A 26,061-nucleotide genomic window follows, 5' to 3' on the forward strand; every position below is an offset into this window, starting at 1 on the left:
CCATGCTAAATGAAAGAAGCAAGTCACAAAGGGCCACGTACTGTATAATTCCTTTTATGTTAAATGTCCATTATAGGCAAATACATTGAGAGAGAAAGTAGATTAGTGGTTGACAGGGACTGGGGGAAGGTGGAAATGGGGAGTGATGGGGTTTCTTTTTGAGGTGATGAAAATATTCTAAAGTCAGACATTTATCAAGGTTGCATTACTCTGAGAATATACTAAAAAACAACCACTGAAGAGTGAGTTTTATTGCATTTTAATTATATCAAGATTAGGCTATTTTTTAAAAATTGGTATTCACAGATATTGAAAGTTTTATAACCTATTCCATATATTTGAGAAGTGAGAAATATTGAGCATGTTAAACAGAATTAGGGAAGATATAAGAAAGACTCATATCAAACTTCTAGAGATGAAAAATACACTGGATGAGATAACAGCAGAGTAGATATCATAAAAGAAAAATTAGTGAACTGAAGACATAGCAATAGGTACTATCCAAAAGGAAACACAGAAAGAAAGAAACTGGGGTGGGGGGGGGCAAGGGGAAGACCAGAACCTCGGTGAACCACAAGTGAACTTCAAAGTGGTGTCATACATCATATACCATGTAATTGGAGTCCCTGAAGGAGGGAGGTAGAGAAAAAATACCTGAAAAAATATTAAAATATTACAACCATAAACCCACAAATTCAAGAAGCTTAAAGAATCCCAAAGCACAAGAACCATGAAGAAAACTATACCAAAGTATATAATGAATGGCTTCAAACTAGTGATAAAGAGAAAATCTTAAGAGAAAAACGATTTACAGTTGACCCTTTTACAGCATGGGTTTGAAGTGTGTGGGTCCACTTATACACAGATTCTTTCTGATAAATACAGGACAGTACTGTAAATGTATTTTCTCTTACTTCTGATTTTCTCAATAATGTTTTCTTTTCTCTAGCTTACTTTATTGTAAGAATACAGTATATAAAAATGCAACATACACAGCATGTGTTAATTGACTGTTTATGTTATTGGTAAGGCTCTGATCAACAGTAGGCTATTAATAGTTAAATTTTTGGGGAGTCAGAAGTTATACACAGATTTTTGACTGCACAGGGGGTTGGTGCCCCATCCCTCATATTGTTCAAGGGTCAACTGTATTACATACAGAGGAACCAAGAGTTAACATGACAGCAGATTTCTTCTTGAAATGGTGTAACTAGGAGACAATGGAGGAACATTTCTAAAGTAATGAAAGGGGAAAAAAACTTGCCAATCTACAATTCTATAGTCAGTGAAAATAGCTTTCAAAAATGGAGAGAAAATACATTTCCAGACATACAAAAGCTGAAAGAATTAACTATCAGAGGAATTACAAGAAATGTTATGAGAAATACTGAAAGCAAGATGATATCTGATAGAAATTGTGTCTACACAAAGAGATAAAGGACATCAGACATCGTAATTATGTGAGTAAATTTAAAATACATTTCTCTGTTATTTATATCACTTTATAAGACAATTGACTGTTTAATCGAAAACAGTAATAACATATCAAAGAAGTAAATATATAACAACAGTATCACAAATGCTAGGAGGGAGAAAGGGCTCACTGTTGTTAAGTTTCTTATGGCATACTTCAAGTGGTATAATATCATTTGAAGACTGTAAGAGTTAAAGGTGTTCATTGTAAATCCTAAAGTGACCACTGACACAGCAAAACAAAGAATGACTAATAAGCCAATGAAGGAGATGAAACCATAAAAAATACCCAACTGATTCATAGGAAGGTAGGAAAAAAGCAACAATGGAACAAAGAACAAAGGAGACAAATAGAAAATATATGTCAGGATTACAGATTTAAGCCAGCCCAATTCATAACTACATTAAATATAAATTGTCTCAACATTCAAATCAAAAGGCAGAGTGGGTAAGAAAGCAAGATTCAACTATTTGCTGCCTACAAGAAGTGGATCTTACATATAAAGACATAAATAGGCTAAAAGTTAAAAAATGGAAAAAGATACATCATGCTAACATTAGCCCAAAGGAAGGTGGAATGACTACATTAATATCAGAAAAACTGGATTTCAGAGACAAGAATATTACCAGAGATAAAGGGTCAATTCATCAGGAAGGTATAAAAGTCCTAAATGTTTTTGCACCTAATATATTTGAACTTCAAAATATGTGAAGTAAAAACTAATAGAAATATAAAAAGAAACAGACAAATCCACAAATATAGTTGGAGATTTCAATATTCATCTTCTAATTGATTAGAACAGTTAGAAAGAAAGTCAGTAAGGATACAGAAAATGACACCATCAATCAACTTGACCTAAGTCACATCTATAGAACAGTCTCCTGATCAAGAACAGAATATACATTCTTTTCAAGTATCCACAAAGCATTTCCCAAGTAAAGTCACATCCTGGTCCATAAAACATGTATCAATTAAAATCATATAAAACATGTTCTCTGGCCATAATGGAACTAAATTAGAAATCAATAACAGAAAGATACCTGGAAAATCGCCAAATATATAGAAATGAAATAACCCATTTTGAAATAACCCCTGGGTCAAAGAAGAAATCTAAAGGGAAATAAGAGAGTATTGTGAAGTGAATAAAAATAAAAACACATCATATCCAAATTTGTGGGACATGACCACAGTAGTATTTAGAGAGCAATTTATAAAGCACTAAAAACCTATTTTAGAAATGGAAAAAGATCTCAAATGAATGACCTCAGTTCCACTGTAGGAAACTAGAAAATTAACTCCAAAGTAGGGAGAATAAAGTAAATAATATTCATAGCAGAAATTAGTGAAACAGAAGGCAGTAAAACAACTGAGAAAATAAATGAAAACAAGAACAAGTTCAGTAAAATTGATAAGCCTTTAACCAGACTGATCAGGAAAAAAAAATACATGAGAAGACATAAGATATAAAACATTATCAATATCAGGAAAGAGAAGTGACACCCTATAGATCTTACAGACGCCAAAAGGATAATCAGGTAATCTTGTAAACAACATTATGCCAAGAAATTCAACAACTGAGATAAAATGAACAAAGTCACAAATTTTAAGCTTACTTGAAAACAAACAGATAACCTGAAAAGTCTTTTATCTATTAAAGAAATTAAATTTGTAATTTCAAGCCTTTTCACAAAGAAAACTCCAGGGTAAGAGGACTTCATTGGTCCACTCTACCAAACATTTAAGGAAGAAATAATACTGATTTTATATAAACTCTTCCAGAAATGACTACACATATATGGATATTGGGTTTTTGACAGACAGAGGTAGCATTTAAGAGCAGCAGAAAATAGTGGTCTATGGTAGGCAGAATTCTAAGCTGACACAGATAATCCTTGCCCTTCTACAGTCTCCTCCCTTTTGAGTGTGGGTGTCACCTGTGAATCTGATGACATCTAACCCCCATGACTAGGTTATGCTATACAGCAGAGATGACTTTAAGGATGATTATCCTGGTGGGCCTAACCTAATCACACAAGTCCTTCAAAATTTGAGTTTTCCTCTGGCTGGTGGGAGAAGAGGAAGTCAGAGATTCAAAGTGCTAAAAGGATTAGAAGTACCACTGCTGGTTTGAAGCTAGAGTTCATGTGGAAGGGAACGAAGAGTGACCTCTAGAAGCTGAGAGGGACCCCTGGCTCACAGTGAGCAAGACAGTGGGTACCTCAGTCATAAAGTCACATAAACTGGACTTTGTCAACAACCCAAATGAGCTCAGAAGTGGATTTTTGGATGTGCAGGGCCAATAAGGGAGGTTTCTGAGATCGAGGCAACAGTGACTCTTGAGCTGGGTGGGAGTTACATGGGAGTTTACTTTGGGATAATTCATGGAGGTAAAAACATTCATGTTTTAATCACTTTTCTGTAGTGTTATTCCTGAATCAGAAACAACTTAAAAATTCAAATAACTTATAAGGAATTTTATATTTCTAAAAGTAAATTTTTTTTCTTTTTAATCAGGGAATGTACCTCACCCTATCTTTATTTCTATTCTTTTTTTTCCCCTGATAATTTCTGATCTAAGTATACTTTTTTTTTTTTTTTTTTTGACTGAGCCACCCAGGTGCCCCTGGGTATATACTTTTTTTTTTTTTTAAAGAAAGTAACATACCAGTTTCCTTTCCAGTAATTGCTCCAAGGAAGCCATCTTTTTCATTCCTCAGAAATGCTCATAACACAACACAGTGGTCAGAAATAATAATACCAAATGGACATGTAATTTCCTAAGGGGAAAACACATTTCTCTTGGCAATGACTGTCAACAGCATTCCTGGAAACCCAGCAGAATTCAGAGTTTCAAGCACCACTGTGAAGGAAATATCCAGGAGCAGGAGTAATGGAAACAAAAACATGAACATGAAGGAAAGAGAATGATTTAGAAGAATGTGAATGAATTGTTTACTTTTTTCCCATTACAAATCTAAATAGAGGTATAAGAAAACTCACCGAAGAGTCTAATATTCTATTCTATTTGCTACTGTATCTTCTGAAACCTGCTTAGTGTTCAAGTATCACTACAGGACTTCCCCTCGCAGGAGAGTGGCTAATGGAATGAAAGGAGTGGGGGCTGACGTTGGAAGACCAGTAAGACTTTCAGCTCACAGGTCAGATGGCATCACTAAGTTCTCCAAGTACACATAATCTACGATGGAAAACTGCTTTCTGCTGAACTCCATCACCTGTCTTGATGCTATTCTGTCTTTCTAGAAAAATCCCAACTCATCTTCAAGTCCAAATTCATTTGTCTTCTCCCTTCCTTACCTAGGTAGAACTGATTTCTCCTTTATTGGCACCACTCATGCTGGGCATCTGTTCTCATGATAGCCCTGTGACAGATGACAATTCTTCACATTTGTCTCCCTTGCCATGCTGGAAGTGAGCTTAAAGGCAGGAGCTTTATTTCATTTACTATTCTTTTCAGGGCTTAGCTGAGTACTTGGTTCATGGCAGGTGTCAGTAAGCGTTGTTAAATGAAATGGGAAGGGACTGAGCTGGTGTTGGTTTTTTTGGGAGGTGTGTGGGGGGGGTGGCCAGGAGGAAAAACCTGCTGCTTTCCTTGAAGTGGTGCATGAGCTGATGTTACAGTGGAGACCAGAACTGAAGGCAGACACACACGGACACTGGTGAGCTGAGCTGGGAGGTACTGGTATAAGACTAGCACAAATCACTGCAGGGAAGAGGGAGAGTCTAAGAGATTCTGTTGAGACTGACCAAAAATTAGGCCTCATAAAGCACTGGTCTCAGCAGTGAGGGAAAATGCAGAGAGAGGTACACCCACAGTGAGTGATACGGGGCAGATGCACACACAGTTTTCCGAGGTAGAACTTGGGGACTGGAAGCCAAGTTGTCTTGCTGGTTTGGTGACAGGTAATCTAGAGCCTCCTGTAAGGTTTCACAGTAGAATGCCCCCGTTTGTTTGATTTTGCCATTATACTGGTTATTATAACCATCCATTTAGTCTGCAAACAGATCATCTTACCTCTGTGATGCTGAGTTCACCAAAGGGAAAAACACAACTCAAGGTGTACGATTTTTTCTCTTTTGGGGAAAAATAATACAACTTTTTAGAGTAGCAGATAATATATACATATAAATTTCTTTAGAAAAATATAGTAAAACTTTTTTTTTTTATTCTTATGTTAATAGTAAAACTTTCATTGAATCATTGAATTCTAAATCTGAGGTGATATCCTAGTGTTGTATCCAATCACCTTTTGTCCTAAATCCTAATACTGACCACATACACACACACAAAACTTTTCTGTCATGTTGCATTTTAGGCTAAATTTCCACGAATTATTAAAGCTGCAGTTGCCTTTTAACAATAGATTTTTCTAAGCTACACACATAAATTAGGGAATAGGTAACATGGGAGTCTGGTTTTGTCTTACTCAAAAAATTATTCTGAGATTGAGTTAAAAATATTTTGAGAAGAAGTGTGTTCTTTTTATATCACTGTACATGTTTAAAACAGTTATTTCCATATAGATCAAGGAAAGGATAGATAATGAAAGTTTTCTTTATAAGAATGTATGCAACAAAGTAACAGAACCTACCAGGAATGCCCTTTGTCTCTGCACTATGTTTTTCTAGATAGATAACTGATATGAATTAAAACATGAATTTGGCCTAACTAATGACCCTAGAATATTTTTTAATTATCTTGACCTGTGATATTGCTAAGCTAAAATATATTTGCTTTTAGCTTTGATCAAGAGATCCAATTTAGCTGTCTCAGTGAAAAGCCTATTTCTTATGAAACAGAAGAACATCTATTGTAAAGAAAATATGCAGTAGCAAACATTCCAGAATTAAAATTAAGCTAAAAAAAACCCCATATATTTTCTTTAAAAACAACATTTAAAACAATCTGATTACGCAAATTGATCTGATGAACATGGTGGTACAGTTTATAAAGTATGCTAACTAGAATTAGGGTACTCTTTGAATGCTGGGTAGGAAGTGATGTTTCACTCCCTCAATCTGCTGAAGAAGGCTAATGCGTAGACTCCCAGCCTGTAGGAAGTGCCTTCTTTGCCAAAAGGGCAATAGCATTTGAAATACTTGAATATTTTGGTTCCTTGAATTTTTCAGACCTTACTACAACAAAAAAATATGTGTATAAACTAAAGGATACAGAAAATCAGTGTCTATCTAGATAGGGCAGGATTTATTATCCACTATTTGGACTAGCAAACTTCCTCCGTTTGTTTCTGTGAGATTTCTACTGGAGCACAGACATTACATAATGTGCAAACACTGCAAGGCTTCCTAAAAGTCAAGCGGGCGTGTTAAAGGTCACTGTCTAGATGACAGGAAAGCCAGAGAAACAGGTCTGCAGGGGATGTCACGGATGGCACAGACCACCGAGAATGATCTTGGAGCCAGTCTTCCTTTCCCTTGGTGAGCCCTCTCTTTGTGTAACCTAAAAATCATACCTTCCGACTCAAGTGGGTTGGTTTGAATACTGATTACCTTCACCATTCATGGGATATAAGCTCGGCAGGAGCCCATTAATCATTTGCAAAAGCCCAGGTCTTATGAGTATTGGTCTCGCTCAGCTGAGACCGTCTTCCTTTTATAGTAAGCAAGGTAATGGGAATCACCTAAGGGGTAGCCAGGGCAAGCCCGGGCAAAGGCAGTTTCCGGAGTACTTGTTGCAAGAGGAGACCAGGGTGATGTGGGATCCCAAGCGGACAGGTAGGAAGAGGCTGGCTAGGATGACTGAAATGCTTGGTTAAGGATCAGCCTAGGGTCACTCCCAGGAGACTTAATTAAGACCCATGTAAACCATGAACCAAGAACCCAAAGAAAAAGGACAAGTAATTTTTGCCTGCTTTGCCTTTCCCCAAGGTACACAGACTGAGTGGGTAACAGGGAAAAAGACCCCTGAAGTACCGCTCACTTGAACATCAGAAGGCCAGATCTAGAACAAAGAGAATAGAAAATCGGAGAAGGAAGGATGGCAGAAATAGCAGAGCTGTGCTCCAGAAGTTTGTTTGCACGTTAGTTGTTTGGCACAGAGATGAAGCAAGGCAGCTGGGAGCTCAGTCTAGAGTCTAATTTGCACACAGTATCACTCTACAGTGGTTGTGTGGAAAAGGAATCCCAGGGCTCCCCAAGCAGCAATGTGGCTGGAAGACTGGTTGCCTTGAGCCAAGGAGGGTAGTGTGTCATGTCCGAACTATCTGTTTCTTTTCTTTTTTTTTTTTAAGATTTTATTTATTTGAGAGAGAGAATGAGATAGAGAGAGAGACAGCATGAGAGGGGGGAGGGTCAGAGGGAGAAGCAGACTCCCCGCTGAGCAGGGAGCCCGATGCGGGACTCGATCCCGGGACTCCAGGATCATGACCTGAGCCGAAGGCAGTCGCTTAACCAACTGAGCTACCCAGGCGCCCCTGAACTATCTGTTTCTTGATGCCTGCACTTGGGGTCTCTGGAAGACATAGCAGGTCAACTGCTACAGCTGGATGGATGATTCCTTTCTCTTATGTGCAGCTTAATCAGCCCACTTCTCAAAGAGGGTGCTTAGAACTCTGGTGTAGAAAAATTGGAAAATACCTTTATATAATTACCTCTTTTAGTTAAAAACATTAAACACTTGACTATATGTCATATGTGTTACATAGTCACTAAACGTATACAGAAAAACAAATAAAACGTTCATATACCCCATGTCCTGGTTTGGGTTTAGAAACTATTTCTAAGGAGGTATAAGCAAAGCACAGGTGGCTGCCTATCTAATGCCTATCTGAAACTCAGATGTTTTGGGTGAAGTGTTCTATAAAAGTCTATTAAATCCTGTTGGTTGATACTGTGGTTGAATTCTATATCCTTGCTAATTTTCTGTCTTGTTCTATCAACTGTTGAGAGAGGTGTGCTTAAGTACCCAACTGTAATTGGGGATTTGTCCATTACTCCTTTCAGTTCTATCGGCTTTGCTTCTTATATTTTGCAGCTCTCTTGTTTGGTGCACACACGTTTAGGATTGCTATGTCTTCTGTCTTCTTGGTAGACTGAACCTTTTATTATTATTATGCAATGTCCCTCTCTGTCCCTCGTAATTTTCTTTGCTCTGAAGTCTATTTTATCTAATATTAATACAGTCATTCCTGGTTCCTTTTGATTAATGTTTACATGATGTATCTTTTTCCATTCTTTTACTTTCAATCTACCTATATAATTATATTTGAACCGGGATGTCTGAAGACAGCACATACTTAGGTAATGTTTTTTAATCCACTCTGCCAATCTTTGTTTTTTAATTGGTGTATTTTGACCATTTACATGTAATGTAATTATTGGTATGTTAGAGCTTCAATGCTATTTTATTATTTGTTTTCTGTTTGTTCTATTTTTTTGTTTCTCTGTGTTCTTTCTCTTGCCTTCCTACATGTTACTGAATATGCAGGGGTTTTGGTACTTAGTAGGAAAAGCAGGGAAAAGTACATCCATTCCATTTTCCTGGAAGCAGAATTCCTTGGAGGAAAATGGAGTCCCTAACTGGAAAATGCTTTTTATAATCTCCTCTATAGGGTAAAAAGAAAAATACCAAAACACTGCCTGTTCACTCTACAGGAATATTGGGCCTGGTTTCCTTGGCTGGTTTCTCCTAAGTTCTCACACTGGACTAACAGGGTCCCCCTGGATTATTATAAAGAGTCCATATATACTATATACAGAATTTTTCCCACCATCTGACAGCTAGGGTGGAGAATCAGAAGGATAAGTTTTAAAATTAAAGCTTGATGAAAATTAAAATTGAACCTTCTATTTCTATTTTTATGTCTAGGGAAATAAAATGATTTATTGAAGTATATGTGGAGTAATTTTATATTCATTTGCCGCAATTTCAAGTAACTTCCATTTGGTCTCAAATAATTTCCAAAGGTGTATTGGCCCTTAGAAATCATCAAGTCTAACTTCTGGTCTGATCAATGACCAAGAACCAGACAGGGGAAGGGTTTCTGACTTGCAGTCAATGCCTTTCTCACTTAGGGCATCTCTTTCTCTTCTATAATAGGAGGGAAAGGATAAGGGGCCGGACCACGTCTTTAAGGGGCCTCTCCAACTTCGGTCATTGGTGGTTTTTATAACTGTCCCTAGCCCTGCTTCCCTTCTTCCTATCTCATCTTCTTCCACTGCTATGCTAAGTCTATAATAAAGAATGGGGGTTGGAGAGAGTATGGAACAGACACAAATCTACAAATACAGAAAATAATTTGAACTTTGTATTTGCAATCACTTTTCTTACTACATATTTGGAAAAAATACCTCATACAACCAATCTGTAGCTGTACAACAGGGCTGTGACTTGTTTCTAGATTCATTATATACATGATAGTGTGGCACTCTTTTTTTTTAGTGTGGCACTCTTAACGCAGGTGAGCATGGTAAGCTTTATTCAGGAGTCCTGCCTTTATGATCAACTGGGGCAAAAAGATGATAGTAGCAGTTATGGTAAAAGGAAGTTTTAGCATAGTGGTAGATTGCCAAAGTTTGAACACTACCCACTAGTTGTATGACTGTGCAAATCATGTAACTTCTCTGTATCTCTGTATCTTCAACTGTAAAATGGCAACAGTAAAATACCCAAACCTGATTAGTTCTGAGGACTACAAGTAAAAGCTTAGAACAGTGCCATTAGCTGCTGCTGCAACTGTTGTTATATCATTCACTGAAGGCTTATTATAAATAAAATATTATATAGATACTTTGCATACATTATCATATTTAATCCTACAATAACTTTTTGAGCTAGAGATTAAGAAAGGATTATCTATTTATTTATTTAAATCAATTTTATTTTATTATGTTATGTTAGTCACCATACATTACATCATTAGTTTTTGATGTAGTGTTCCATGATTCATTGTTTGTGCATAACACCCAGTGCTCCATGCAGTAAGTGTCCTCCTTAATACCCATCACCAGGCTAACCCATCCTCCCACCCCCCTCCCCTCTAGAACCCTCAGTTTGTTTCTCAGAGTCCATAGTCTCTCATGGTTCATCTCCCCCTCCGATTTCCCCCCCCTTCATTTAAGAAAGGATTATTTTATTATGAAAATGATTTATAAATATTCTAATTACTATTAACTAAAAAGGCAGATTACATTTACAAACCAGGGTTGAAGCCAAAAAGTAAAGTAGCAAATATTTCCTGGCACATTCAGAAAATATAATCAGCACAACACCCAGTGTTGTATTACTATGACTATTATTTATTACTTTTATCATTTAAACCCCTCCAAAAACATTTAAAGAGGAAAATAAAAGCACTGCCTGTTCACTCTACAGGAATATTGGGCCTGGTTTCCTTGGCTGGTTTCTCCTAAGTTCTCACACTGGACTAACAGGGTGCCCCCTGGATTCCTATAAAGATTACATATGTACTATATACAGAATTTTTCCCACCATCTGACAGCTAGGGTGGAGAATCAGAAGGATAAGTTTTAAAATTAAAGCTTGATGAAAATTAAAATTAAACCTTCTATTTTTATTTTATGTCTATTTTTTTTTTTTTTAAGCTTTTGGGAGAAAGAAACCAACAAATAATTCCTTGGTCAATATTCACCGACTGTCTGAGGTTATTCTCTTACCACTTTCTGATACTAGAATAAACATATACATTTTATTTTTCCTTTCTTTTATTTTTAAATTTTATTTTTTAAATTTTATTTAAATACAAGTTAGTTAACATAGAGTATTATTAGTTTCATTGGTAGAATTTAGTGTTTTTTCAGTTACATATAATACCCAGTGCTCATTACATCAAGTGCCTCCTTAATGCTCATCACCCAATTAGCCCATAGTTAAGAGTCTCTTATGGTTTCTCTCCCTCTCTTTATCTTATTTTTCCTTCCCTTCTCCTATGTTCATCAGTTGTTCACACGAGTGAATCATACGGTATTTGTCTTTCTCTGACTTTCTCTGACTTGTTTCGCTTAACATAATATACTCTAGTTCCATCCATGTAGTTGCAAATGGCAAGTCAGTTAAGACTTCATTCTTTTAATCACTGCACAGAAGTCTGTTTGCATTTCTATATACCAATAATGAAGCAGCAGAAAGAGAAATCAAGGAATCGATCCCATTTATAATTGCACCAAAAAACCACAGGATACCTAGGAATAAACCTAGCCAAACAGGTAAAAGATCTGTACTCTGAAAACTATAAAACACTTAAGAAAAAAAGCGAGGAAGACACAAAGAGATGGAAAAACATACACATTTTAAAATGTGCTTACCAAGGCAGAATGGTTCTAATACATTCAGAACCGAAAATTCGCTCTGCAGGTTCATCATTCGAAGGCCAATTCTGATCACAAAGGACTTGATTTTCTCAGGCCATGGTTTAAGTAGAAGGTAGGCAAAAACATAGAGAGCATATCGAAGCTGGCACAGAAGTGGAGTGGCGATCCTGCCATTTGGTGACTCGGCCATTCGCTCAATTGTTGGAAAGAGCAGAAAGGAGCGAATTATCTATAATAAAAAACATACTTTGATGAGAAGTTTTCTTAAGGGATAACCCACTGTTTTATTGTTTCTTCCATACAGTATGGACAAATGGGGTTTCAGAATATGACTAAAGATCTGTTGTGAAAGAGAACCACCATCTGCTTGTCTTCTTACTGCACAAGCCATCTGGGGGAGAATATAAGGATGTCCCCTTGAGTTACTGGGGTTAATTTTTAGGGTGAGGAGCATGTCAGATTCCTAGATACTTTCCTGACTGGGACAGCAATTCACAATCCTTTTGAAAGGCTGCTGGAATTAGGAATTCATGTCCCATCTCAGTAGTTACACCACCTCGACTGACTAGTGATACCAGAAAAAAGTAGAGCTACATAAAGAACCCTGGTTCTAGTCAGCATTTCTTTTACTGATTATATTTGGGGATAGTTCACTTTGGAAAATGTCTTTTCCTTACTCTTACCAATAAAAGATAATCTTTAAGAGGACCAAATACACCAAATACATTTCTAACACCTAATTTAACCTTACTAAAGTGCAGGCCAGAAACAAGCAAAGCTGGAAATCTCTACCTACGTGGGAAAATGTTCAAGGACAAAAATATAATTTCAACTGAACTCATCAGGATATCAGGAAATATATACTCCACAAGAAAGAAGAGCATTGCTAAAACATTTTAAATTTACCATTATCTACCATATTAATATTTTAAAAATATATAAAAATAATTTCTATGAGGGGCCAGAAAAGGCAAATAGTTAAGCACAATCCCTATTAATAACAGAGTAACATAAGTGAAATAGATCACCAATGTTAACAGATTGTAGAACAGAAAATGAGAATGGACACAATGGTTTTATTTTTTTTTTAAATGTTTAAATTAAGTATAAGCTACAAACAGAAAAGCATATAAAACTTTAATGGCCAGTTTAACACATAATGGATAAAATGAACAGCTATGTGGATCCAACAACAAAACACTCCCAGGATGGCGTTTTCCAATCCCAACTCCTACCTCTGCTCACATCATAGGTAACCTCTATCCTGACTTCCTTACTTTGCTTTATACAAATACTTAACACTCCTTAATACTATAATCACTTCCTTCTTTTGCTTTACATTAATAGTTACCATCCTGCAATTGACTGAATTGTGACTCCCCTGAAATGTGATAAAAGATGATTATATGTAGAGATAAATGAGGTCACAGGGTGGGGCTCTGATAGGTAGGATTAGTGTCCTTACAAGGAGATTCACCAGAGAGCTCGCTCTCTCTTCCCAAGCACATACAAAGAGGTCTGGTGAACACACGTCTCACCAGGAACTGACCATGCTGTCATGCTGATCTTGGACTTCAAGCCTCCAGAATGGCGAGAAAATAAATGTCACTTGTTTGAGCCCCCAGTCTATGGTATTTTGCTACGGCCGTTCGAGCAGACTAACACATATTCCTTAGTACCAAAGTTCAATCTTGTCTGTTGATGAATTTTATTTAAATGCAATCAGCAGTATGTTTTTGTGTTTTACTTCCTTCACGCAACACTGTAAGATTCATCCATGTTGATATACGTAGCAACAGCTTATTATCTTGGCTCTATAGTTTTCCACTGTATGAATATACTGTTATTTATTTTACTGATAGATATTTGGGTTGTTTTCAGTCCAGAGATTTTACAAATATGCTGCTATGAACATTTTTATATGTGTCTCTTGGTGCATGTATGCATGTAGTTCTGTTGATAATATCACTAAGGTAGAAATACTATGTCATATGGTATCTGTAAGTTCAGCTTTAGTAGGTAATTCCAAATAGTTTCCCAAAGTAGTTGTACTAATGTACCCCCACACCAACAGACACAAGACTCCTATTGTTACATATTTGCACTACATTTGGTACTGACAAACTCTTTAATTTTGACTAACCTGATGAATAGTGGTATTTTACTGTGGCTTTGTGTTTCCCTGATGACCAGTAAGGTTGAACAACTTTTATGTGTTTACATTTTCTATATCCCTGAAATGTTTATTTAAGTCTCTTGCACACTTTTCTATTAGGCTGCCTATCATTTTCTCTCCTTGATTTGTAGTCTTTTTGTTTTTTTATTCTAGATACTAGTCCTTTGTCATTTTGTAGTCTTGGCTTGCCTGTTCCTCTATTTTTTTCTTAACGGACATAAATTCCTTAAGTTCAATGCAGTTGAATTTAAATCTTTTCTTTTGTACTTACTATTCTTTGTGCCTAGCTCAAAAAGTTCTTGTCCAACCTCAACTCATGAAGATATTACTTTTTTTCATTCAAAATGCTCCTTTAGAAATTAGGTAAAGCTACCTCTTAGTGGAGTCTTTTCCTTTGATTCCAGCTATCAGTGATTTGTCATTTCCCTTATGTGTTTACATTCCTCCTTTTGGATGAACTGAATGCACTTTTCCTGGAAGGACCCGACAGTACACCTACACTGACAGTCCTTTTCCATAATAACCTGTAGGGTGGCACTGCCCAAACGTTCAAGTTGATCTGTAATTCTCACTAATATACAGTCTCTCTGTTAGTGTCTCTAATAAAGAACAGGGATTTGAGGGTGAAACTGGGGAGGACTCTTTTCTTTCTAATCATCTTTCTTGTTTTTCCTTGGTCATATCTGTCAGTTGAGTGCTCAGCCATTTCCTTTTCGCTCAATAGTAGCTGAGATATTTTAGTTGTTTCCTTTTTGGTCATAATAATTTGACCTCTACTAGGTCTCCTCCTCTGTCACATCAGTAAGAATGTACTGTTCCTTGTGGTCTTGGTGGTGAATAAGACATTCTTTGGGAGCAGGAAGCCACAGCTTTTTCTGATGACTTTTTTAAATGCTGCCTTGGCAACTTTACATGTAAAATGCTCATAATGTGCTTTTGGAGTGAATGTAGGGTTTCAGCTAGAATATGTGAGTTTCTGCCACCTTAACATCTTCTTCAGTACAAAGCAGAGGAGATGGTAGATGGACTGTGTGTGCTTAATTAAGGCATTCATGGGGACTTGTGATGCAGATGACTGTGGACTCCAGAGCATCAGGTATGATCCAGAATCCTCCATTCAGAGCCAGCTGCCTACTCTGCAATGGGTTTATACAAAGATTATATATAAAGATTCACATAAAGGTTATGGAATCTCTGTGAAGTCTGACTAACCAAGAAAAATCAGTTAAAGGAATCATCCTCCCTGGATGCCACTTTCAGTGTGAATTCCAACCCAGTGTATTCAAACACAGACAGAGAAGGAATGAGGTCAGCTCTGGAATCCCAGGACTTCTCTGATATTCGGTCTTCTTCCCCTCTGGTGTAGCACTGGGATATGGCATTCCTGATTCTGCCATAACCACCACAGAGTGAGAACACAGGGTAAGCAGGGCACGCTGCACCAGCATCATAACTGCAGGCCTCTGCCATTGCAGGAGGCACCTGTAAAGAATCCAACAGCCCTGAACAGTGGTATGCTGCTACTTCACTTCTGCCTTTCTGTCCAAAGTCATTCTTCAGGACCACGACCAATGGCTCACAGTCAAATGTGACTGCTGTCACTCTTAGAGATGTGGAATATCCCCGTCAGACTGGCAAAAATTACGAAGTCTCACAATACTGTGTTAAAGATATGGACCAATACGAACTCTTACACAACATGACATTAATGACTATTACATTTTCTGCCTCTGTTTTTGAGACCCCACTTTAGGGGGTGTCTGGAACTCACACAGAAAGTACAATTTTATCATTTTGTCAAATGTTACCAGTTTAATTTGGGGATCTGGCACTTACTTGTTTACCAAGCAGCATGCTTTAAGAGTCCGAGACGTAGAAATGATGAATTCTCTCAGCACTGCAGTGGTGTAACAATTAACCACTGATTTTTACACCTTCAAATTCAGAAGTCTTTCCTTACGTTTTGGGTAGTTCTAACATCACGAGTCCTTTTATACCTGTAAGTGCTACCAATGTTCTATTGGACTTAACAAGTCGTGAGAGATTCAAACAGGGATGGATTTACACAGAGCAATCTTTGGTGCTGGGCGAGGCAGGGTTTCTAGCTGCCCTGCAGAGGCCTCCCAGCAGAAGGGCCAAGAAGGAGCTACTTTTCCCAACCACAGGAAGTCTTCTCCCTTGAGGCTGGAAGCAGGTGTTAGCAGCTGCAGTGGCCGCAAAGGAAAAATGAAGGAACTGACTTCTTGGCTTCAGCTGGGCTCTCATTCGCCAGTCTCACCAGGAGCCTTAGGAACACACCACGCTGACAAATCCAGGTGAGCCACAGTCCGCGGGCCCGGCAGCTAGCATTCTTTAATAGTATCCCCAAAAGCTCTGTGGTCTAGTCTTCCACACTTACGTTCATAATCTACCTGAAGCTGATTGTTATGTGTGCCATGAAATATGGGTCTAATTTAATTTCTTAACATATGGAAACGTGATTGTCCCAGCACTATGAACTGTAAAGGCTGCCCTTTCCCTGCTTTTCTGCATGGACACTCCTGTTGTGAATCCCATGTAGATGTGAATGGGTTCTTTTCAGTGCTCTCTGACCCGTTCTGCTGGCCTACCTCTCTCAGTCTGTGCCAAGAGCACAGTGTCATACTTAGAAAAGCTTCATTATATTTTGATATTTGGTACAGTAAGTTAAACCCCAGCTTGTTCTTCAAAAATGCCTTGGGTATTTTTGGCTCTCTGCATTTCCATAAACATTTTGGAATTGGCTCTTCAAGTTCCACAAACATCTCATTGAGATTCTGATTGTGCTAAATTTAAAAATTAACTCGAGGAAAAGTAGTATCTTTACAATATTGAGTTTTCCAACCCATGAACATGGGATAGTTCTCTTTTTTTGTGTCTCTAAAAATGTTTATACATTTTACATGTAGTCATCTTGCACAACTTTTGTCAGATTATTAGGTACTTATTTTGTTATGCTATTGTAAATGGGGTATTTTAAAAATTTCATTTTCTAGAAGTGCTTGGGTGGCTTAGTTGGCTAAGCATCAGACTCTTGGTTTTGTCCAGCTCAGGTCATGATCTCATGGTCGTGGGATCGAGCCCTGCGTTGGGCTCTGTGCTCAGTGCAGTCTGCCTCAGATTCTCTTTCCCTCTCCCTCCCGCTTGTACTCTCTGTCTCAAATAAAGTCTTAAAAAAAAATTCATTTTCTAAATGGTTGCTGCTTATATATGATATAAATAATATTTACATGTTGATTTTGTGTCCAGCAAACTTATTAAAGTCCCTTAGTTCTAATAAGTTGTCTGTAGATATTTTGGATTTTCTAAGTACATAGTCTTATCATCCACATTAATGATAGTGTTATTTCTTCCTCCTTTCAGATCCTTGTATCTTTTTTTTCTTACATTACCTAAGCTAACCAAAACCTTAATACAATGCTAACAGAAGTAATTCTTGTTCCCAAACTAAAAAAAAATTTTTTCCCAATATAATCACAAAACATGATATGCACTGAAGGTTTTCTAGAGATATACTTTGTCAGATTAAAAACATTTTCTATTCCTAGTTCGTTAATTGCTTTTAAAAATCATAAATGGATGTTGAGTTTTATCAGTTACCTTTTTTGTATCTATTGGGATGATTTTATGATTTTTTTCCTTTCATTTATTAATGTGGTAAACTATCAATTGATTTTCTAATGCGAAATTAACTTTTCATTCTTGGGATAAACCCACGTGGTCATGATTCATCCTTTTTACATGGTTTCCTAGTATTTTGTGTAGGACTTTTGCATGTTGATAAGTGAGTCTGGTCTATGACTTTCTTTTCTTGTATTACTTTTTTCCAGGTTTAGATGTAAAGGGTTTGCTAGTTTGAGGAAATTGAGTTGGAGAGTATGGTCTCCTCTTCTGTTGCCTAGAGGATTTTGTAAAATAATAATGATTTATTCTCCAAATATTTGATAGAATTCATCAGTGAAGCCTGGAGTATAGTTTTAGGAAGTTTTGCCTATTGATGGATTCAATTTATTTAATGGCTTAGGACCATTCAGGCTTTTAAAAGTTCTTCTTGGAAAAATAATAAAAGTTCTTCTTCAATATGTTTAATGTTTTCTTTTCCTAGGGGTTTGTCTATTTCATTTAAACTTCAAAATTTACTGGCATGAAGTTATTTATAATATCCTGTGATTATACTTCAATCTCTGGACCACAGTAGTGATATTACCTCTTTCATTCCTGATATTGACTATTACTACCTGACAGAGTAAACCTTTATAATTATGAAAGAACTCTCTTCAGGGGCGCCTGGGTGGCTCAGTCAGTTAAGTGTCTGCCTTGGGCTCATGTTGTGATCCCAGGACTCTGGGATGGAGCCCCACATCGGGCTCCCTGCTCCGTGGGAAGTCTGCTTCTCTCTCTCCCTCTGCCCCTCCCCCTGCTTATGCTCACTCACTCTCTGTCAAATGAATAAATAAAATCTTAAAAAAAAAAAAAAACACAACTCTCTTCATTTCTAGCATGCTTTTCCCTTAGGGCTTATTTTAATATGAACATAGCTACTACAGCTTTCTTTTGATTAGAATTTATAAGATACAACTTTTCCCACTCTTTCACTTTCTACCTTTCTATGGCCTTATATTCAGAGGTTATATTTGGATGTTTTTCTCTAACTAATCTGACAGCCTTTGTCTTTTAACTAATATGATTAATATGTTTACTACTTTTTTATTTAAATAATTCCTAATGTTTTGGAGCTAAGTCTAAAATCTAAACCTAAAATCCTACTTTGTTGCTTTTTTATTTTTTGTGTACCTTCACCTTATTTTTTCTTCTTTCTTACTATCTTTTGCAATGAGAAAGATATAAATAATAAATAAAATTGATAATAAATATTAAATAATTGAGTAAATGATCCAAAAGTGATTAAAGCATGTATGTAAGTCACAAAAATGATTAATAATTCTAAAGTAATTAAAGGACAATTTAAGGAATAAATAACAATAAATAATAAAATAATAAATAAGAAAAATGTGCATGTTAGTAAACTCAAGTCCATGGTGATAAAGGGAAGAAATACAATGAAAGGAGATTAGGAATTACTGGAAGTGGTGGTGTAGTTTTAAATAGGGTGTCGAGGGAAGGCTACAAAGAAAGCTGACATTTGTGCAAAGGCAGTCATGGAGTGAGCTGGAAGATATTCGGAAAAAAAGTTTTTCTGGGAGACGGAGGAGCAAGTTAAGTGCAAAGGGTGTAAGACAAAACCTAATTTGGTGTGTTGAGCAAAAGCACAGAGAACAGTATCGCTGGGGTGGGGTGTGTGAAAGGACAGCAGGTCATGCTGTGATCACAGGGACAGCAGGAGGGAGAGAGGATGTAGGGTCTGATAGGACTTTGGGTTTTACTGTGAGTAGCTAAGAAGCCTTTGAAGGGTTCTGGAAACAAGATTGATGTGTTTGACTTCCATTTTAATAGAATTACTCTGTTGTTGTACTGTTAATACTGTCTCAAAAGTGCTAAATCAATGAAATTAGACAAGATAAAAAATGAGTTATAAATATTGGAAAGGCAAAATTACCATTATTTATGACTTATGTTTAAAACATTAAAAAATCCCATGTACAAAAATAATAGCTAAATACAAATGTAAGAAGAAATGTAGTGCACTTATCTAAAGAAAACTTTAAAACACAATGGGACATTTCTTTGTTCTTCTGTTGCAAAAGAGATCCGAATTCTCCCACTAAATTAATGCATCAATTCAATTCATTTCAATCCCAATTAAAATACTAAAAGATGATTCTTATTTTGAAATTTATTGAATTGTATTAATGTTCATTTGGAAAATAAAATGCACTAACTAGGAATTCTGAAAAAGAAGAGAAAGAGATCGGCTCTCTGAAATACTGGACAGATTATGAAGCTACAATAGTTGAAACTATTTATCAGAAAACAATCACATAGCTCAGTGGAACATAAAAGAGTCTCAAAACAAACCTGAATACATGCGGGAGTAAAATTTATGATGAAAGCATCAGTGGAGAAGAAAAGTTGTTCAATAAATGCTGTTGGGAAAACTGGAAAAAAGAATTGCTGGGAGTAGCCAAGGATTGGAGATGAGAGTTCATAAGGAGGAGTGGACCCACATATGGTGGTATGCCCATACAATGGAAAACTATATTACAATGAGACATCAGGTAGATTTGCATGTGCTGACAACAAGGATGTCCAAATTCTCTTTCTTCTTTGAGACCAGCTGGTCGGGACTGTGAATAAAAGGGAGTTAGCAAACTTTAAAGGAATCATTCTATGTATTTGGGCTCATATGCTCTTTGGGCTTTCAATTCTGAAAACACAAAGGCAATTTTGCTTATTTTCCGGTTTTTCAACTACATCCTATGAATGATACCTGGAGAATTAACGTCACTGAATAATGCAGTCTCCACCAACTGGAATTTAACTGTTCAGCTCTCAATCTTATTTTCTCCTCCAGGCAACTTTTAAGCCGTATTAGTAAAAAACGAAACCAACTACTATCATCAGGGATTTGGCTAAAAGGATAATTCCAGGGAATAATGTGAGATCAGTACATTTAATCCTAATCCCCTAAACCTTCTGCCACTTATAAAATAGCACCGTGGATGATAAATGAAAATATTCAGAACTAGGACCCTCAGGTGCTACAAATTCTTCATTAGGAAAGTAAAACGAATATATGTTCTCTTGAACTCTGTTTGTAAAAGCAGAAAAATACATTAAATGGGAAAGCTAGAAAGAAATGTTCTCATTTTTTTTCCTGGCCAATCCACAGTTAAACCAGAATAATCACCTAATGAAAATGACCTGCTTTCCCAGAAGTCTGGTGGTTTAGTCCTTTATGATAACTCATTGCTCATTTTAGTTTCAAGTTTACTCACTTCAAAACAAGGGCTTCTTTGTGTTTATTAATATGTCCTTAAAAGATTTAGAGAATATAAATGGTTAATACAGTTACTGTCATACTAAAAAATATACCATACAGATTCCATACTAGTTATGTAACCCACAGTACAAAGAACTTCAGACTGATCAAATCAGCTGGCAGAAAGAGGAAGCAATCCATTACTTTGTATAAATGATCCATTACTGTGACCCATGTTAAACAAAACTGCATGCAAGGGAAACTCTAAAAATACACGAGCAACTACAGGGTTACATGTGGTTGATCTGTATCAATAATAAAATGAGACTTCAAGTGCACTCTGAAATCATGGGAATGTGCTGAAACAATAAGGAAGTTCGAATACATACTCTGAATGCATCATTACCTCTCAAAACTGTAAGAAGACCAAAGATTGCTTATCACAACTAATACTTAGTTGATGAGACTGGTTTTCCTCTCTTGCCTTTGGAGAACAACAGTTACTACCTGTTGGGTGAAACTTATATTTTTCATAGATACCATAATGGTAACTTCAATGAAATTTATAGTCCAAATTTGATAGGATAAGCCACAGTAATAAACATTTTTTTATTCATACAGAAACCTATTGGCAAAAAAATCACCAAGGTCAAGGAAGTATACCCAATTTTATAACACAGCTGTGCAGAGAAGGTTTCCAAATCTGTGTACGTGACAAAACATTTTCTTATGTTATGGTCTCATTAAAGAAAGAACTTCTAGGCTGGCCAGTTCATTCTACTCTAAGGAAACATTCTCATATACTTCACATGCTCATTTGAAATCTACCAGAGTCAACTTTGATGATGAAGCACCACCATGTTTTCTTGAATAGTGCAGGAAAGTAAATATACACATTGGGACTTTTTTTTTTTGTTTTCGTGGGACTTTTTATAGAAGGTACATTTTGGGGGATTAGAGATAGTATTTTGATGTTTATTTTTTCTGAATTTATTATTATTGTTAATTATTTGATGGAAAGGAAGTTAGGAACAATTTGAAGGTAAGATAAGTAAGATGTCTGATGTTCAGACATGGGTTATATGCAATCTGTTTCATTAAATAGGCATGTTTTTTAAACAAAGAGTACAATCTAAAGAATCATCAATAAACGTTATTGTTCAGATAGTATACTACAGATATATCCGTCTTTCTGGGATGCAGCCACAATGCCTCTACGTTTGGACTGAATGAAGCCAAGATAAATGGTACTTCAACAATGTCAAAAGAGCAGAATCACTGCCACTTTCCCTATTTGTTTATTAGCTGAGCCCACCTGCTGCAGTAAGGGCAGGGTGCTTCTTTACTGCAATGATGAAAACAAGAGCACACAGCACACGGGTTTTTCCTTTCACATGATTGCCAACACTGTTAAGACGTGTTAGAGAACCACACAGCCTTTAAAGATAAAGTTGCTAGGGATCAAGGCACAGACCTAGAAATAATCCTAGTTTAAACTGTTTATCTCTTCTCCCCATGAGGCATGTTTTCCTCTCCTTAGACTATTCAGCTTATTTAATCACATGTACGCAGTTTATAAACCGCAGATGCCACTCAGTTCTAATGATCAAGTGCTTGCTTTCTGAGATCTTGTATTGTCTTAACAGTTTCATACAGGAGTACGATAGGAATATGCCCCACAGTAGGGAAGGGCTTATAATAACAGTAGTACTGTCCATTTACTAACTTTCTAGGAACTATGTTAAGGCACCTTATGTACATTATCTCATTTAATACCTGTGACAACCTTATCAAGTAAGTTTCTTCACTCCTGAGAAAACTGAGGTTTGGCAACAAAGACGAGGTACACACTCAAGCAGGGTAACTCCAGAGCCCACGCCATTAACTATTATATACACTAAATGCTTTCATACAAAATAATTTCTTAGCAATCATTGTTTGTGACCTAATTTCCTACGGGTGAGCCAATCACCATCATTATTGTTAGAGGCAGGCCAATATTTACGAGTGTTTCAAACCATTCAGCTTCAGAAATCACTAACTCCATATCCTAAGAAGTAAAGCATGAGATCCTTCAACAATTGATTGCTGAAAAAAATTATGCCACTTCAACATGTTTTTCTTAAGATGGATGGCATTCAAGAAAATGACCACTTTTATCACTTTCCATTCATGTGAATTATACTCATGACCCTCTGGGACAGAGATTTTTCTATACTTTAATTACCTGAATGTTAAAAAAAAAAAAAAAAAAAGCCATTCCATGCATTTAACCTACATGTCGGTGCTGCTAATTACAAGGAATGCTTGCATATTTGCAGACAGATTTATATAGCTTATGACTGATTACACTTAAACATTTGAAACATAGGTTCAAAATCTTCCTAGAGCCCATTCTTCTCAAGCTTTTGTCATTTCATACACTTCACATTTATTTTCTTTTGAATGCAAAGTGCTCTTCTTCTCAGCTTGGTATCTCTTGGAATTCACTTCCTTTTGAGTCTTTCAGATTCAGAATCACAAAGAACTCAAGTAGAAAATAGTGATGCTCACAGACTCACTGCAGATTATTCTTCACAGGCTGCTGGGCAGCACAGCCTTCTATTACAGAGCATGTTACCCCGAACTGAACAGTGTCCTCCAGGCAGCCTCAGTGAATGGGGACTATAGCCAATCTATCCTCACATCTACACTGTGTACTACAACATTCTCACAGGACTACTATGGGCCTTTGGCAATTTCAGCTTTCTCTTGGTTTTCAATGGCAAAGCTACATAGAATCAGAAAGGACGGTTTTGCTAGTTGGCAATTCCCTAAACTTGGAGCTAGAGTAGTCTATGTGGGTCAGGAAGCAAAAAAAAAAAAAAAAAAAAAAAAAAAATCCCAATTGTTCACAATGGGGTTGGGACTTTCCAAAGTTAGAAATGGCAGTCTTTAAAAGCTTAAGCCAAGAATGACTGAGAAGGAAGGGTCATTCATTAGGTCTATTGCTTGTTTTTTGGTTGGATGGTTGATTCATTCATTCATGATATACTAGTACCTACAATACACCAATGCTGTGGGGAGTGCAGGAGACTCACTGGGCGACAAGACAAAGTAGTCTCTGCTTTTAGAGAACCTGACTCTGAGCAGAGAGACATTTATAATAATGCATGATAGGAAGTACGCTACAGGAAAGAAAGAGTACAACAGAACCCTAAAATGGGCACTAGACACCTCTGATTCATCATGGCCTAGGAACCTTTGGGAAGGGCCTTGGAAAGAGAAATTGACAAATATTCACTGGGTACCTCCATGAGCAAAGTGCTGATGACAGAGATCAGGGTTATTTGGGGGAAATCTGTATAAAAGACTCCTCCCCATTTAACTTTGCTAAAGACACTGTGAAACATGTACACCTCTGTTTCATATACTAAAGTACCATTTTAATACCTGAGCTAAGATGAGGCAAAGGTATCCATCACAGGTTTTCAGACAGAGAGAGTGGAACAATGGAAAGGCCCATGGCCAGAGGCACACGCTGGGTGCGTGCCAAGCAGCACACAGCGAGTGACTTCTTCCACATAAGCTGTCCCAGACAACACGCCTACCTTCTCAGAAGTCAAAAGGAAGGCTCAAAGTACGGCTTTCTTGCTACATATTATCCGGCAAAAATGTAGGGTAGCTAAGACCCCAGGGCAGTCAGGGCAGCTAAGACCCCAGGAGACAGAGATTAAAACTTGGGAAAAGAAGTAATTGATTCACAGCAAAGGGTTAGGCCTAAATAACTGAAGTTCATGCAGAAACCCCATTACCAGCTTTGATAATGGAGGAGCTAAGGATGTGTCCTCCTTTCAGATCAGGAAAAAATAGAGATATATCGAAGTATCCTAACATTATCTTCTCCCTTCTAGGCCTCTGAACAGGGTGCTCCTCCTCCCATTGACTCCCAAGTTCTTGAAGGTAGTATCCCTCTGGGTGGTCTCCTGGGCTTGGCCAACACCTGAGTTAGTTTCTGAGTCCTAATGCTGCAACTCACCGAACTTCTGAGACCTCGGCTTCTACGGAGCTCAGAGAGAGGACAAGTGCCCCTGGGAAGGCCCTTCCTTACCTTCTCTAACAGGGTTGGATGGCATTCCTGAGAGCCTACAAACATCTCTGCTCTTAAGAGTGTTTGGCATACAAATATGATAGGTCACGAATTTATCAGTTAAAAATGTTCCATGGTATCTGAAAATGCTGTATGATTGAAATGGGCCTCATTTACTCTGTTACCAGCTCAAATTTTAGCCAGCAACTAATATTTTATATATATATATATATACACACACACACATATATATAGATATGTGTATGTGTATATACACATATAAATATACACACACACACACATATATATATATAGTGTATACATACCCCTATCCTATATATATGAGAGAAGACAGAGACAGATGGAGTATGAGGGTGGGGAGAGGGAGAAGAAATAATAAAGCAAATGAGGTAAAATATTAACAATCGTAAATGTGGGTAAAGTGTATATGGTGTTCTATGTACTATTCTTATTCTTCTAACTCTTCTGTACGTTTAAAACTGTTTCCAAATAAAATGATAAATAATAAAGTACAGTCCACCACTGCCCTCTATCCCCCAGCCATGGCACTTCCAATCCCCTTGATCTTGCTCCACTCTTTATCAAAGTGGTATCACCTTTGAACATATTAATTTCTACATTTTTCATGTTTATTATCATTTCCCCTTAGCAGACTGTGAACTCTGAGAGGGCAGAGCTTCTTTTCCGCTTTGTTCATGGGCACCTTCCTGTCTATTACAGGTGCTCAGTGATGGTGCACGGCGCCTAGCAGACTGAATGAATGCAGGTCTGGCTGAGGGGCAGTGAGGCTTCCAAGATGTCTGCCTCATCCAATATCCCCAAGCAACAACTCCTCTCCAAGCCCAGCTCAGGACTGTGGGTTTATTTAGAAACTGAAGGAAAGAGCTTTCTGAGCTAGGTACGCAGGCACAGAGAAAGGCAGGGCAAAGGGCCCACAGGAAAGAGGGATTAAATGAAAGCCCAAACACTAAATGCTGAAACTCTCACATGCAAACACCAGCCTCTCATGCTGTTTTGCTCTGATGCTGCTGCCCTTAGGCAGGAGATTTGGGGAATTTTTTTGGAGAAACTGAATGGCTCTAGAGAAAAACCATATAGATAGTGATGCTGAGGAA

General features: G+C 37.2%; 1 protein-coding gene across 4 annotated transcripts in view; it reads right to left on the reverse strand.

Annotated features, from left to right (window-relative positions):
• Positions 1-26,061, reverse strand: part of LDAH (lipid droplet associated hydrolase) — a 112,622-nt gene that overhangs the window by 22,033 nt on the left and 64,528 nt on the right. For 3 of the 4 annotated variants that reach the window (XM_045884170.3, XM_045884169.3, XM_064571911.1), the window contains one exon: positions 11,777-12,011. In XM_045884170.3, coding sequence (XP_045740126.1) covers positions 11,777-12,011 — 235 coding nt within the window. Of the gene's footprint in view, positions 1-5,507; positions 5,567-11,776; positions 12,012-26,061 lie in introns of all 4 variants that reach the window. The other variant, XR_010405448.1, reaches the window with a different exon arrangement.

The sequence above is a fragment of the Mirounga angustirostris genome, unplaced genomic scaffold (genome assembly GCF_029215605.1).
Source record: "Mirounga angustirostris isolate CCGP_5_RB_7025 unplaced genomic scaffold, mMirAng1.0.hap1 SCAF_10, whole genome shotgun sequence".
In the NCBI taxonomy this organism is placed as follows: Eukaryota; Metazoa; Chordata; class Mammalia; order Carnivora; family Phocidae; genus Mirounga; species Mirounga angustirostris.